We start from the raw sequence: 14599 nt of genomic DNA, 5'->3' as shown, positions 1-14599 counted from the left end.
ATACATCCTCCCCATGCAGCTTAACATGGATATCCTCATTACAGAGCAATGCTGCATTCAGCACAGCCTGAAGAGCTTTACTGAAACAATCCTGCATTAATCAGAAGGCACGGCTCCCCAAAACCTCCGGCCCCATAAGACGTTCATGTTTCCCAAAGCTCTCCCAGCCTGGCTGGTGCAGCACTTCTCTTGGAGGCGATTACTTTCCAGCTGAAGCACAACACCCAGCTGCATGAAATTTCAGTCTCATAATCCTGTTAGCGCTCTCTCTCTCTCTCGCCAGAGCCCGCACTGATCAGAGCTTTGTATTTGTGCAGCTCCTGAAATAGCAGCCTGAACCTTTGCTGGAACACAGAGCAGAATGGCACTGCCAAGGGGAAATGCTGCTATTTCAGAGGCCCTGCAGCAGATGTGCAAGCAGAAGAGCTAGCGACATAGCTCGGGATTTTTGTTTTTTTCAACCATTTCTTTAGCGTTAAGCAATAAGCTGAACACACAGAAAGAATTTAATGAAATGAATCATCCAAAAAATGCAATAAAACTCATTAGAACATAATGTGGGAACGATGGTATCTGCAGCACACCCAGAACTGCTGCTCCCTGCTGCTCCTGGCACACAGGCTGCACCAGCTGCCCACCCCATCACCACGCTCTGCCCTCACACACAGCACTGAGGAAAACATACGTAACTCCTGCAGGGAAGCACAGCAGTCTTGGAAATAAATGCAAACATATCAGTCCCACTCTAAGGTTTTAATTCTACTGAAATTAGAAAACAACTTGGTTCAAGACATTCCAGATTCAGACACCACTATACCAGTCCTGAGCCCCCCTGCAATGAACTTCTATGGCAACTTTAATTATTTTCAGAGCTAAGCACATCTTAAAGAGTACAACTTAACAAATGTAGGGGTGCACCAAGTACCCAACCACCTCAGCAGAGCAGCAGCTCAGAGGAGCTCTGTGCTCTGGGATAAACCAGGTCAGGCTGGGCACAGTGAGCACAGCTGCAGCCCAATGAGCCTATTACCCACCTGTGTTCCCTGATAACCAGTGGAGACTTTTCTGTTTATCACACCACAACATAAAAACTTTTGAGATGTTTGGGATGTGACCAAGAACAAACTATTCTATGCCAGCCACGTACAGAGCATCCATACACCAAGGTTAGACCTCGCAAGAGAAAACCCACATGTGCCAAAAGCAAACTGTGTCACTGAAAGATATCTTAGTGGGAGATGTAAGCAGTGCTGCACGCAGCCCCCAGTGAGGACTGGCTCCTGACAAAGCACTGTCAGATGCTGTTGTTCCCTTAGAAACAAAGAGAACTATAATAGGGCAGGATCCTATGAAAAAGCCAACACATGGCTGTTCCTGCAGCTGATACAAACTGTTGCTGTTGTCACTGAGCAGCTGCTGCAAGCCTCGGGCACAGGGATGGATGTGCATATGTGCATGTAGCTCCTGGGCACCTTCCAGCTGCACAGAAAAGCTCCTCTGTGTGAGTGACAGCCTGCACGAAAACTGAGACACAAAGCACATGTGCATGGCAAAGTGCAGCCTTCCTTGGTGCATTCAAGTGTGATGAGCCGTACCTTTACCTGGTGGAGATTAGCTCTGCCAGCTACAACAAAATGATGCAGAACAGCCTGCTGTCTCCTACATTAGCAACACAACACCCGGTTGACATCAGTGCAGCAATCTCAGGTGTTGCAGATGTCTCTGATTGACGGGGGAAAGCTTTTGGGCAGCAGCTTCAGTAACAGGGTCAGACACACAGCCCATGATGTCAAGCTAAATACTACGCTAGAAGCACCACAATGAAAATACAAGTTAAAGCACACACAGTAAAAACAGCTATTCAGACAAAACATAAATACATAAATTGACTTTGCATAAGAAAGTCCCCAAAGCACATGGAAATTGTGCAGAAATATTCTTCCTAACAAAATAGAGCACCAAAAAACAAGCATGAGATGTTTCGTTTGGGATTGAGGGAGGTACTTCAACCCCCAATTATCCTCTCACCACTTCACATATCTCCTCCATGCGCCAGCCTTTGACATCCCTGCTGCAATACTAACAAGCCATCTCCAAACTCAAGAGCTGTTATCAGTGCCTATCAAGCATGAGCTTGGGAGCAAGAGCAGGAATTCATTTAATACACAATTGCCTTTTAAGTGTGAAAACCATGGTTTGATTAGCTATCTAATTTCTCAAAGAGTCAATTTCAATAATAAATATGCTGAATATCTGAATTACATTGCATAAGAAGATCACCTCCTTATCTGAATCCATCAGATGTTTCAGAAGCTTCAGTTGGGACACGTACCTCGACAACCAATTCCATCCAGCAGCCTTCATGTTTCCTTCAGTCCAGCAGGCAAACCTCACAGAGACCTGCCCTAGTGCTGCCTGAGGGGAAAGCAGACTAAAAGAGCATGGTGAGTGTTCTCTGAAGGGAACACAGAGTATAAGAATTGTATCACTACCCCATACTACATTCAAGTTGTTCAAACAAGTGTTAACACACACACGAGATCTTCCATGTTTATGCATTTCCCCCCCTGCTATCTACAAGATTTCTGTAATTAGTTTAGCCTGACTGGGCAGAACCCTTTTAGAGCCAAACAAGCTCACAGTCCAAGTTTTACATCTATTACTGTGACAAAGCAGCTTACATCTCGCAGCCTTACCTTTCTGGATCAGCTACCTGGAGCTGTCTAATGTTACAGCCGTGCTTCCCTGCATGTATATGAACCAGACAATCTCCTGTTGAGTGACACTGCAATTAGCAAGAAAGGGCAACAAGCCTGCAGTTGAGATGGCAAGTCAAAGAAAAAGGGGCCTTCTGCCCTAAGAGACACCTTCGACCCTGTGGATTACTTTGAGCTCTTCAATTCCAGCCAGGTGGCTGCTGGTAGAAGGAGAACAGGGCTCTTTACTTCACAGCAGCGTAGAACTTCACCAGGATAACAGCTCACATAAGATTCTGCTAATTAAGACAAAATACAACTCCAGATTATTTCTCAACTTCAGTATGAATTACTTGAAGACACTTTTAGCACCGTTTTTATATCTTAAGGCACTTGGCAAGTACTTCACCTATAACACTTTGTATTAGCTGTCTGACCAGTACAATTATAGACCTTAGGCCCATTCACTGCGTATGTTAATGCCTGCAAACAACTACAGTCACAGCATTGCTCTTGTGATGCTCAGCCTCACTTTAAATAACTTGAGTTCACTGACAGAACTCATTCACCCTTCACTAAAGGCACCAAACTTTAAGAAACCCTCTCCAAAACGACAAGAACTTCCCCCAAAACATTAATCCTCACTAAGAACAGATGCAACATGGCATGAAATCTCTCCATTTATTTACCATAGAAATGACCTCCATTTGTGACGCTGAGAAGTGTTTTGTTTGTTGCTTTTTTATTATCAGAAGTACAGCTCATCACACTGTTTTCCAAACCCTTTATTTCACAGTAGCAAATTAATATACAATAAATCTCTCCTGATAAGAAGGAAGGAGAACTGGAATAGTTCTAACCTCTTTTGAGAGTTTTAGTAAGCTTTTCTGTACAAGAAAACGTTAAGTTAGAAAAATACCCACAAAATATCTCCCCTAAAATTCTAGCATGAAATACTATCAGTGATGTCCAGGCAGAATTCACACTGTTTTCAGTGAGGTTTTTTCCTGTAAAACAGAACAAAAACACAACCAAACACCACCCCCCCTCCCAATTTTCCAGCATGAAACTTTACAGGGTATGAACTCAAACAGGTGTCCCAAGTTTAATTTGGATAGCTGCCTGAAGATGCACCTCACTTCGTTAAAGAAAAACAGAAAGGCAGGTACAACAAAGTCACTTGAAGAAAAGGAAAAGACAGCACCAAGAGCCTTCAATGCAGTTCAACTATGTGAAGCATTTCACAGAAGTTTCCTAGTATTTGCCAACTAAGTTCTCAGGCACTTGGTAAGGGAGGCTGGTTCTAAGCCTACTAAATAATGACAGCACAAGGACTTTGGTGACTGACTGGCTTAGAACCTGAATAAGGAATAGAAACAGTGCACAGACCCAGAACAAGTGTTAAGCCTAACTATTAATACTGGAGGAAAAAAGCCATGGGTTACTAAAATCCCAAGCTACTTCAAATGAAGCTAAACTTCTGAACTCATCTTCTTGGCAGCTATTATCCAGACTAAAGTTCCATTACATTTTGACTGAGTCAAGACTGAAAGATCCCTATTGTTGCATAAACAGCTACAGCTGTGGTATGTTACCAAACAGCCCTAAAAAGTGAACAGAGCAACATTAATTACCTAGTTTATATAGCAAGGCAGCTGACAGCTTTGAAATTTCAGATGTCTTGAATTTTCCTCACTGTTCTCTCCAGTAACTTCAATTGATTTGAAGGTTTTTTATGTCGCCTGAAGAGACCGACTTATTTACAGAAACCTTCCTGCTGAAATGCTTTCTATAATTGATTGTAATTACAGCAATTGATCATAATTGCTCTTTGCTGAAGCATTTTGAAATTCCAGAGATAAATCTCAGTTGCATTCAAGTAAAAGAAAAAACAATGAGGGTATCCAAGCATTGCCCTGTTATCTTTCTTTTTTTGGCCTGCATCAATGTATTTAATGACCTTAAAAAATTCCAGCAGTAAGTTTAAATTACATTTATATATATAAAATAGTTATATATATATTTAGCTAACACTGAGAAAATAAAATCACAAGCAACATGAAGACAAAAAGATGAAGAGATGACTGATTCTGGAGTTAAAAGACTTTTTACTGTGTCTCTGGATGTAGCAACAACATCAACACTTCTCTAAAGAAGCACAACTTGCAGTTAGAGAATCCTGAAAGGATAACTTATTCTTTTTAGAGCAATGAATTAGCCCAGTATTCACTGCTACAATCTTCATTAAGTTGTATATTATGGGAGAATAGTACTATTATTTGCTCTTCCCCCCCCTTTTTTTGTTTTTGCTACGAACTTACTGCTGTAAGCAGTCAAAATTCCTAGAAAATTCAGTGGCATCAAGATTTTTAATGCCAAGAACACAGACTTGTCAGACATTGAAAGACAGAACAGCTGATAATATTGAGTGGCTATGCAGATAGCTGTGTACTCAGTCAACTAAGTTTGAACCCAATTAAAGAGGAGGGAAACTCACAGCTTAAAATTCATGTGGCACATACAAGTATCTGTTAAAATAGTGTCAAATAACATTTCAAGTCACACGTGATGAGCACAGCCATGAGACCAAAATAAATAGCAGGTACTTTATTACCTAAGATTATTTCAAGTGTGGTACTTCCTGACAACGCTTACAAAGAATCACCAAGTCAAAGAATGCCAAAGTCACGTGGATCTGTGAAACCCTGCTGACAGTTAGTTTCCACTTAGTTTCCTCATGATAGGGCTGTCAGGTTCAGCGTTAGTGAAAATACTTCCTACAACAACATGAGTACCCCAGATGTTATGACGAATAACTTTGCAGCAGCCAAGGTCATCCACAGAGAATCCAAAGTGGCGGTAGCGTTCATCTGTTTCAAACAGAGTGTTGTTTGTGTAAGGTCCAAAAAACTAGGTGGAAAAGAAGAGAATTTTTCATGTTATTATTTGGAACATTTTGTACCACGAGGGTTAACAGATCAGTAAGAAAGTGGTCAAGTTTTTTTTAAGTGTCAGAATTACCTCTTTTTAAACACAAAAGGAAAACACAACAACAAAACTAAATCCAGAAATACCAACTACATCTGTTGGAAGGAACTGTACGTGCAGTTTTGTTGGAGACATCTGCAGGCAGAGCACCCCAACTGTACTGATAACCCACACTTAAGGGTTTATTAGACCTTCAACACAGACAGAGGGCATTTCAGCATGTCTGAATGTCCCTTAAGTCAGGCACACAAAACACCTGAAGTTAACAACTTCAGTGTTATCAAAAAATTCTGCTGCTTCTTCAGATATTAAGAAAAAAAACCTCCTATAAAACAGCAAAATTAAGACATGTACCCTTCCAACTGACTAAAACAAGGTTCGCTATGATTATGTTCAGGTATGTGATTTCTACTACAGTATGTTCCCAAACAAAAATGCTGGTACACATGTGCTGGAAAAAGCTGGATTTAACCTATAGGGAAGAACTCCAGCACCACTACTAGTTCAGACAGGAGGGCTCCACACAGCAGGTAACTTACTGCCAGTCCTGAGGAAGGATCAATGAAGTCAGCCCAGTAGCCTTCAGAACAGATTGCATAGCAGATTTCCTTGGCACCATTAATGAACTTAAAAGAAAAATAAAAAAGGAAGGAAGATCAGAACTGTTTTACATCCAGGCAGATACACAGATAGATATACATAGATCAGAACACACAAAATATACTGGAAGTGAATTCTTGTTCTCTGCTAGTAAATGAGAGATTTGGCACATTTTCAACAAAAATATTAAGATATTAAGGCAATCAAAACTAATGGCACATATTAAGTTAGTCCAATCATACAAGGTTTTAAGTGTTCCTCCTGTCAGTCAGTAACGTATTAACAGCTTGTGCGTGGAATAATGTAATTACTCTGATTATTCATGCAGATTGCAGTCATACCTGCTACCCTCTCTAATAAGTCAAGCATTACTTCAACAGGATTACAAGTCTCACCTGAATTCCACAAATCTGATGCTAAAATAGCACTATATACTTATATAAAAATACAGTTTTGCTATTAGCTCTTAGCTTGCAGGAAAGTACCAGGGTAGTGCTGGCAGTACAAACACACAACTGCAAATGATTCTTGCAGAACACTTGCTGTCATGATGCTGAACTAAAACAGTTTAACTACCTGATTTTATTTATTTAACACCAGTCTATGCCAATTCTCTTGTTGTACTTGACCCTTGGTCTTGATGAACAACGCTTTCACTATTAGACAATCAAATTTGAATTGTTTACAACAGAGGATACCAGCTGTTGTTTATGAAAATGTCATTTCACATTAAGTAACACAGCAAGAAGTTCCCTACTCTCTAATGCCTCACCACAAACCTCCTTTTGGAGAAAAATCTTAGAGAAGTCACTACATTTTTATAGCAACTGAGCACCTAAATTTAAAGCTGACATTACAACACAGGGCACAAGAAAATTACATCACCTATAGATTAAATAGCACATTTTTGGACAGATGAATAAGAACACAAAACCTTGCTTATGTGATTTTAATCACCTAGATCTGCACTTTCCAAACCATGTTAGGAGGGTGAACAGGAATTTACAGAGTAATTTCTTGAGAAGTCAGCAAAGGTGAATATGAACCTTCCCCCCAAAGCCTCAAGATACACAATGACTCTAGAACTGACCATGTGCTGAGGAAAGCATGTACAGGTACAAGAATCTGAACAGCAAAATGCACTGATCTGGAGAAAAGTAGAAACAGAATTCATGTAGCTCCCTTGAAATGCAAAGGAATTTCCCTAATCTCATAAAAAGACGTGCCTCTAACTTCAGAATAAATTAATACTTTATTCATTCTCATTTTGTTGCCTGACAAGTTTGAGGTACAAAGATAATTATTTTTACTTTGCCTCATCTTCTTAGAGATCCAAAATAAGGAAGTTTATCCCTTATAGTAGCCAGTTCTACACCTTGAGGCCTGATGGCTCTGAAGATTAGCTATACGTGTAAGTCAACTATCTGAAGGCAGCATTTAAAGCATTGCATTTCTGATACAACACTAGATCAAAAGATGTAGTGTAACAAACCCACTACAAGCTCGTAGAGTGGCATTGGTAACCACTTGAGATTCACCACTGTAAACGCTTAGACCTGGCTGTAACTAATCCTCATTACTTTAGCACAACTCTCTCACATTAAATTAGTATTTTTAATGTAACTTCTAACCATTTATGAAGCAAACAAACAGACCATTTTCCTGTGAATTTGCTGTTAGTAACCCTTAGGCCAGGAGGTTACAGCTAACATCCCAACACTCCTACAGTGACTATATTAGACTTGACAGGGAGGTGCACAAGGAAGAAAGATGCCAATTAACATATAATTAGACCAGATTACAATGCCAAAGATCAACAGACCATACATAATTCAAAGAGAACACCACACTAAAACGAAGGGAATTTTAATTTGCATGTAATTTTATGTTGATACTGCAGACTGCTTGTTTCTTTTAGTGGTAACCCAAACACTGCTTTCTACAGACCACACCTGCAATTTATGAGACTGCAAAGGGCATTAAAAGCTGAATCTGACCCTCAGCACATAGATGAAAATCTTATCAGATTATTTTCTTTAATAGTTTTAGAAAAATTACAACACATCAAGATGTTGTATTTTAAGGTGCCAAGAAAAAGAAATGTCAGCAGCGGCGAGCAGCGACTCCTGCTGGAGGAGGTACAAAACAGAATGAGAAAAAGCTATTTTCAGAGAGACATCTAGTGGCAAGAGAGCATTAAAACAGCATTCATGAGGCTGGTTAGCACTGGACGCAGAGTCACTGATATCCAGTCTAAGAGATGCAACTGCTACCAAAATGAGCAACCACTTCTGTAAGTGAGGATGCACAAAGTCCATGCTCGAATTTTAATTACACCACCAAAGAAAAAAAGAGCAGAAAAATCCTACAAAACACAGTGTACTGAAGTGGGAATGAGGTGAGAAAATACTTGCTGCCCTTTAGCTGCAAGACAACCGTGTTTAATGTGTTGCTTTACCATTTTGCAACACACAGCTGGCTCCACCTGCTATAAAGAATCCAACAGTTTTATGAGAAATTTTAAGTGGAAGAATAAAATGATGGAGTTGAAAAGATGTAACCATTTCATCAGACAGAACATGCGATACGGTATATTCCTACCTGAGCTAGAAATAAACCAGAATATACATATAACACACAGAAGATTCACCTACAAAAATAAAATGATACTTATGTCAACTACTTACATTTTCTAACAGCATTTCTCTCTCATCTTCCACTTCTTGACTCCATACAGTCATATCATTTTTAGTCTTCTGGGTAACAGTCAGTACCGTTAAATGGTTGGCATTCACTTCTGGAAACATTGATTCAAAGTCTGAAAGAGAAACCAGGATTTTATAGTTTGCTCTTAAAGATTTTTCAGTTATAGATAAATTATCAAACCTAATTGAGAACCTTCACTTCATTCATTTAGATAAGAAATGTGAAATGCCCACACTGCTTCACGGAAAGTAGTGTACATTGGTAAGGCCCTATGAACAGCTTCTTATGGACTGGAATTTGCTATTTCAAGACCTCCTCTTTAACTGCAAGTTAATTAAGGCCTCAGTATTCCGTAAATTTTAGAATATGCAAACAAGTAACTCTCTCTGCAAAAAGATAATACCTAGTAAAATTGTTCATTTTGAAATGCATGAACTCCGGTTCACTGCATGAGGTGCACAGATCTGGTTAAGCCAGCAAATTTCACACACATTCATTTCTTACTTCAAACCCTCCAGTAGAAACGTCGCAGATCTGCTTCTGACTGCTCCTAGGACACAACAGCACTCACAGAAAGGGCCGAAACCATCATGATTCTTCCACTACATCATTTATGAGAGCAGAGCACTAAGTTCAGCATGAAACTCAAAGCACCACCGACAGCAAAATTTCAGCCTTCGTTTTACAGGCCCTTTTCTTTTGTGAAATACAAACTTCGGACATGTTCTATGAGGTCAATTTCACTAAAGCCTTTTACTCTACATATTTTTACTTCTAAGTTTGCAGTTTGTTATGTAATCATCCAAAAAAGTTAACCTCTGCTATACCTTTCCGTAGCAGCTCAGGACAAGCTTGTACTGCACATTCCACTTTTGCATTTTCAAAATACGTTTCAGCATTATTTACTTGCTGTTTCTGTTGAACATCAGAACCCTGTAGAGGGAAAAAAGAAATAAAGATCACTTTTCCTACTCTTTAATATACAGCAGGAATAACATCATGTAGTAGCACACCAGACTGCATTTTTGTGACTGTATGCCTACTGATACACCCAAGAAGTCTCACAGAAAGATGATGATTTGCTATTGCTTACAACTCATTTTAACATATTGAAGTTAGAACAAGTACACACAGTCTATTATCTGAACAGAAACTCCAAACAGCACCATCCAAAGCCTTAACCAATAGGGAAGCTTTTGAAAAGTACCCATTTGAAGCAATGGCCTGCAAGCATTTGATTCGTAGCCTTTAAGACAGAACTGTTACAGCTTGAAAACCAGAACTGTTTCCCAATAATACCAGTTTTATTTTCTGTAGTTTCTATTAAAAAAAATCTTATTCTTGTGGGTACATTAAAAATCCAGCAGATACAGTCAGATACACAGAATTTAAGCTTATAACATAATTAAGAAGATACTTAAAGCAGCTCGGGATAGTAACTGTTAGGTAACATAGGTGCAGAATCCTTAGAAACAGCTTTAGTAGCTATAACTGTGCCTTAGCTTAAAAGCAATTTCAGCAACTTGAGACTTTAATGTTGCGTAGTACATCAAGTCCCATCTAGCACCAGTTTGTAACGACAAGTTCTACCTAGAGGAAACTATTCCACTGAACACGCAGCATAGCTGACTTATTTTTAAACTCCTATATATGAACAGTGGTAGGCGGAAAACAGAAAACAAACACACAGACCAAAACCAGACACTAACTGCACTTCAGTACACACATTCCCACTTGTATTTTACATTATGACTGTAAAGTTGTTGGGACAGATCAGCTGGTATTTCAAGCCTGACAAATCATTCAGTTATGCTGCTATACCATTTCTTCCTAATCACTGGATGTTTCCCTTACAGAGAATGGTAATGCAATGGCTGATCTTGATTTCTTGTCCACTGCTCCCATTCTATTCAGCTAAAGACAACTCATAGCACACACACTTACCACCTACACTATAATTAAGAGGCTACAGCCATTTTCCAAAGAGCTATGCCATATTTTCCCATTAATAGGTCGGTAGGTTCATTTATATTAGTTTTATGCAAACAGAATTCCTCTGACTGTTCAAGCACAGGAACCTGAGCTTCAGCAGCACCAAGCTTTTCTCCTGCCTAATGTAGCAACTCATGTAAGGAGTTTGTATTCAGTCCAGATTTGGGTCTTCTCTTTAAGTAGTTCAGCATTTTCACTATCTAAGCACTGCTCACAGATTCCTGAGCAACACTGGTATTAAACAAGCTGATTCTTGTTAACTGCCTTCTGAATATCAGTTGTGAAACCTTTCCAGTTTCTCCATTCCACCCAGTCAGCAGCAGGTGCATCGATGACTTTATTATACAAGCAATCCTTCTAGAATGCAGACATGCCACCAATACACCTGGTTTGTGTTAAGTAAACCAAAGGCTAGGCTTTTTTTGTTGGCTTTTTAACTTCAGTTATGATTCATACACACTGAAAACAGACTTTTGGGAACTCACCAGAAACCTACGTTACATTTAAAAAGAAAACACTACACGGCACTTTCACAACAGAGATTTACTAGCTGACACCTGAAGTCTGAACATGTCAAGAACTCAGAGATTGGAAAGCTGAGTCAGCAGCTGGTAGCAATAAACATTTATTGAAACAGTCTGAGCATGCAAGTCAAACTAGTAATTAACAACCTGCCTGTCATTAACAAGGCATCTGAGTGGCTACAAGTTTTGCCAGTGCCAAAATGTATCCTCATATTGAGACTTGAGGTTGAGCTACATTGGTCTGCTTGTCATGTCTGAACTCCAGGGGAGTCAGAATTAAACAGGCAGGTTTGAGTACACTGTCTAAACTATGCAAGGCCAAATCCATTCAATGAAATACTTAAGTCAGAATCTACTGCTCTTATTTGATAAAAGGTGGTGACACTTTGCAAGCAGTACATTTTGATACTGAAGTTTTCACACATCCATGTAAGTCAAAGTTGCTACACCGGCTTCCTTACCTCACCTGAAGTTCATCTTTCAGAGCCAGCTGAAATATCAGCAATATCTTTTTACAGAAGGAAGACACAATGATTACATTTCTCCTGGACGAGAAACATCAGCTTTGCACAGAAGCTTGTTCTTACCTGAAATTCATTTATGTATTGTGCCATTACAAATTCATGCCTTTCATTCGGTGAGGGCTCTGCTAATATATCAGGTAGACTTTTTGAGGCTTGGCTTTTCCTCTGAGCAGCAGTACCATTCAGGTGACAGTCAAAACCAATGTTACCCGGCAACTGGAATCTCTGGTCCTGGGGACCAAACGGACCCATTACTTCATCGGGCCATACAGTTCTTGGACCTGTAAAAGTCAAGGCCTTGCTTTAGTTGTAGTGATATTTAAAAAGGAATTAAAAAAGAGAAAATCTCAAATATCTTTATGTGATCACAAGCACAAAACCAAGGCAAGCAGAACACAGTGTCCTGCCATAATAAAGACACACTCCAGAATTCCTAGTTTTATATGGAGCGTACAGTTCTGATTAGCACATCAATTCAAAGAAAATGAATTTGCTTGTTCTTACATAAATCAGGAGGTGTAGCAGCAACATGAGGCTCGTCTGAGCCAGAGGAACCTGCTGTAGAAAAAGCCTTGGGATTTACAACTCTTTTGACTAAGGAATAAAACCCTGGGAGGTAGGTGACCAATCTTGCTCTGTTACAGAGCACCTGAGAAGACAAAAACAAAAGCAAGTATTATATACTGCTAACAGAATTACTAGTTTAAGCACAGTTCTGTATATCATAAAACTTCACTCCGTAATTAAAACTGTAAAGTTAACTACCAGCAATTATTTCTATAACATAGAATTTTAACAATACATTATTATTTTTTAATCTTTTCTTAGCAATAGCTTTCTACGCAAAAGAAAAGCCTTGAAAGCACTTAGTGAAAGTCCTTGTAGCACCACTCAAATGCTCTGAGTTATAGAGGTACAAAAATAATGCATCCAGCCTCATTCCCAGGATCATCACAATTCAATCGTGATCAGAAGTGCTGTTAATTGAGTGCTGATATCCACGACCTCTGCTTTGAAAGCTAGCACAAACATTAGCTGGTCCACATACACGCTTCCTAAAAGACTTGTGGAGACACCAGATAATAACACTACAGACACATCCTGTATCTTTAATCTAGGAGCACACATATGTGCATACACACGCTTCTTTGGCAGCGAAGCAAAGGATTCAAGGAGACATGCATATGAAAGCAGGTGGGTATGGTAATTTCTACTTCTGTATTTTACACTTGAAATCCATAAATATTTAACACGTGCAAAACTTAAGCTAGTGCAACCAACGTTAGATTCGCAAATTCAGCGCATTCACATATTTATAAACAAGCATTGCTGCAAACAGATTAGTTCAGCACCCCAGGCAAGCTGCCAACGAGTCATAAAACCTTTATGAATTCTGCTGCAATAAACCAGCAAATCTGCTTCATGCCACGGCCTTATGCCATCAACATCACTATCAGCTCCTATCAGAAGCTGATTCAGTCAGCTCTGAAACCTCATGACAGGAACAGGTTGCCCAAGGAGGCTGTGGATGCCCCATCCCTGCAGGCATTCAAGGCCAGGCTGGATGTGGCTCTGGGCAGCCTGGGCTGCTGGTTGGTGACCCTGCACACAGCAGGGGGTTGGAGCTGGGTGAGCACTGTGGCCTTTACAACCCATACATAACAGGACACCCCAAGCTGGAAGGGACCCAGATAGACCCAGTATTGTGACACAGCCGTGTTGATCCTGCTCAGTTCTGCAAATATTTACACACCTGACACTGCAGCACTGAAAAACACCCCAGAGACCAAGGTTTTACAGCGGCCTGTGGGGCAAAACGACACCAACAACGGGTGCTGCCCATCAGCCTGTATGGCAAAACGAGGACAGCAATGGGCGCTGCCCCTCAGCCTGAGAGTCCTATTGAACTCACAGCATTAAAACCAGAGCCAGTACGACTGGGGCCCACCACCACCTGAGCCGCACCCCCCGCATCAGGCCTGGGTTACTCACGTTGGCCATGGCAGACACTCAGCCACCCCTCGCCCAGCGCTCCGGCTCCCCCTGCAAGAGAAGCGAACTCAGCGTCCCCTGATGCCCCGGGATGCTCCCCCGCTTCCCCTCACACGGCAATAAACCCAGCACGGCCCTTCCTACAAAATGGCGGCGGCCACTGCCGCCCCGCCCTCACCCCATGGGCTGACAGACCTGAGCAGCCATTTACTGAGCCATAGATCAGTGATGGCGGTGTGCAGTACCGCGTCGGGCCCATAGGGGGCAGTAGTGCCCCCTGCAGGCATTCAAGGCCAGGCTGGATGTGGCTCTGGGCAGCCTGGGCTGCTGGTTGGGGTCTCTATGGGGGGGTGTTGGAATCGGGACCCCCAACTAATAACAGCACCTATGCGGGGGGGCACGGGAGGGGTCTATGGGGCGGGAATGGGGGTGAGGGGTTCTAGGGGCGCACTGGGGGTGGGGCCTCTATGGGGCTCTATGGGGGGGGTCTCGGGGTGGGGCCTCTATGGGGGCCAGTAGGGAGGTTGGGGGAGCACACGAGCAGTGGGTTGGAGCTGGGTGAGCACTGTGGGCCTTT

The 14599-nt window shown here is 41.2% G+C and overlaps 1 protein-coding gene across 1 annotated transcript; it reads right to left on the bottom strand.

The window, feature by feature from the left end:
* Positions 1 to 3419: 3419 nt before the first annotated feature.
* MMADHC (metabolism of cobalamin associated D) lies at positions 3420 to 14163 on the bottom strand. Its single transcript, XM_015869108.2, has 7 exons — positions 14023 to 14163; positions 12535 to 12679; positions 12094 to 12311; positions 9818 to 9923; positions 8972 to 9102; positions 6224 to 6310; positions 3420 to 5606 (listed from the first exon to the last, which is right to left on the bottom strand). The coding sequence occupies exons 1-7, from the start codon at positions 14029 to 14031 to the stop codon at positions 5412 to 5414; spliced, it is 891 nt and encodes a 296-aa protein (XP_015724594.1). The 5' UTR covers positions 14032 to 14163; the 3' UTR covers positions 3420 to 5411.
* Between the last annotated feature and the right edge of the window lie 436 nt (positions 14164 to 14599).

This window comes from Coturnix japonica, chromosome 7, assembly GCF_001577835.2.
Source record: "Coturnix japonica isolate 7356 chromosome 7, Coturnix japonica 2.1, whole genome shotgun sequence".
NCBI lineage: Eukaryota > Metazoa > Chordata > Aves > Galliformes > Phasianidae > Coturnix > Coturnix japonica.
Note: the sequence above shows the minus strand (reverse complement) of the source record. Positions and strands in the feature narration are given on the sequence as shown.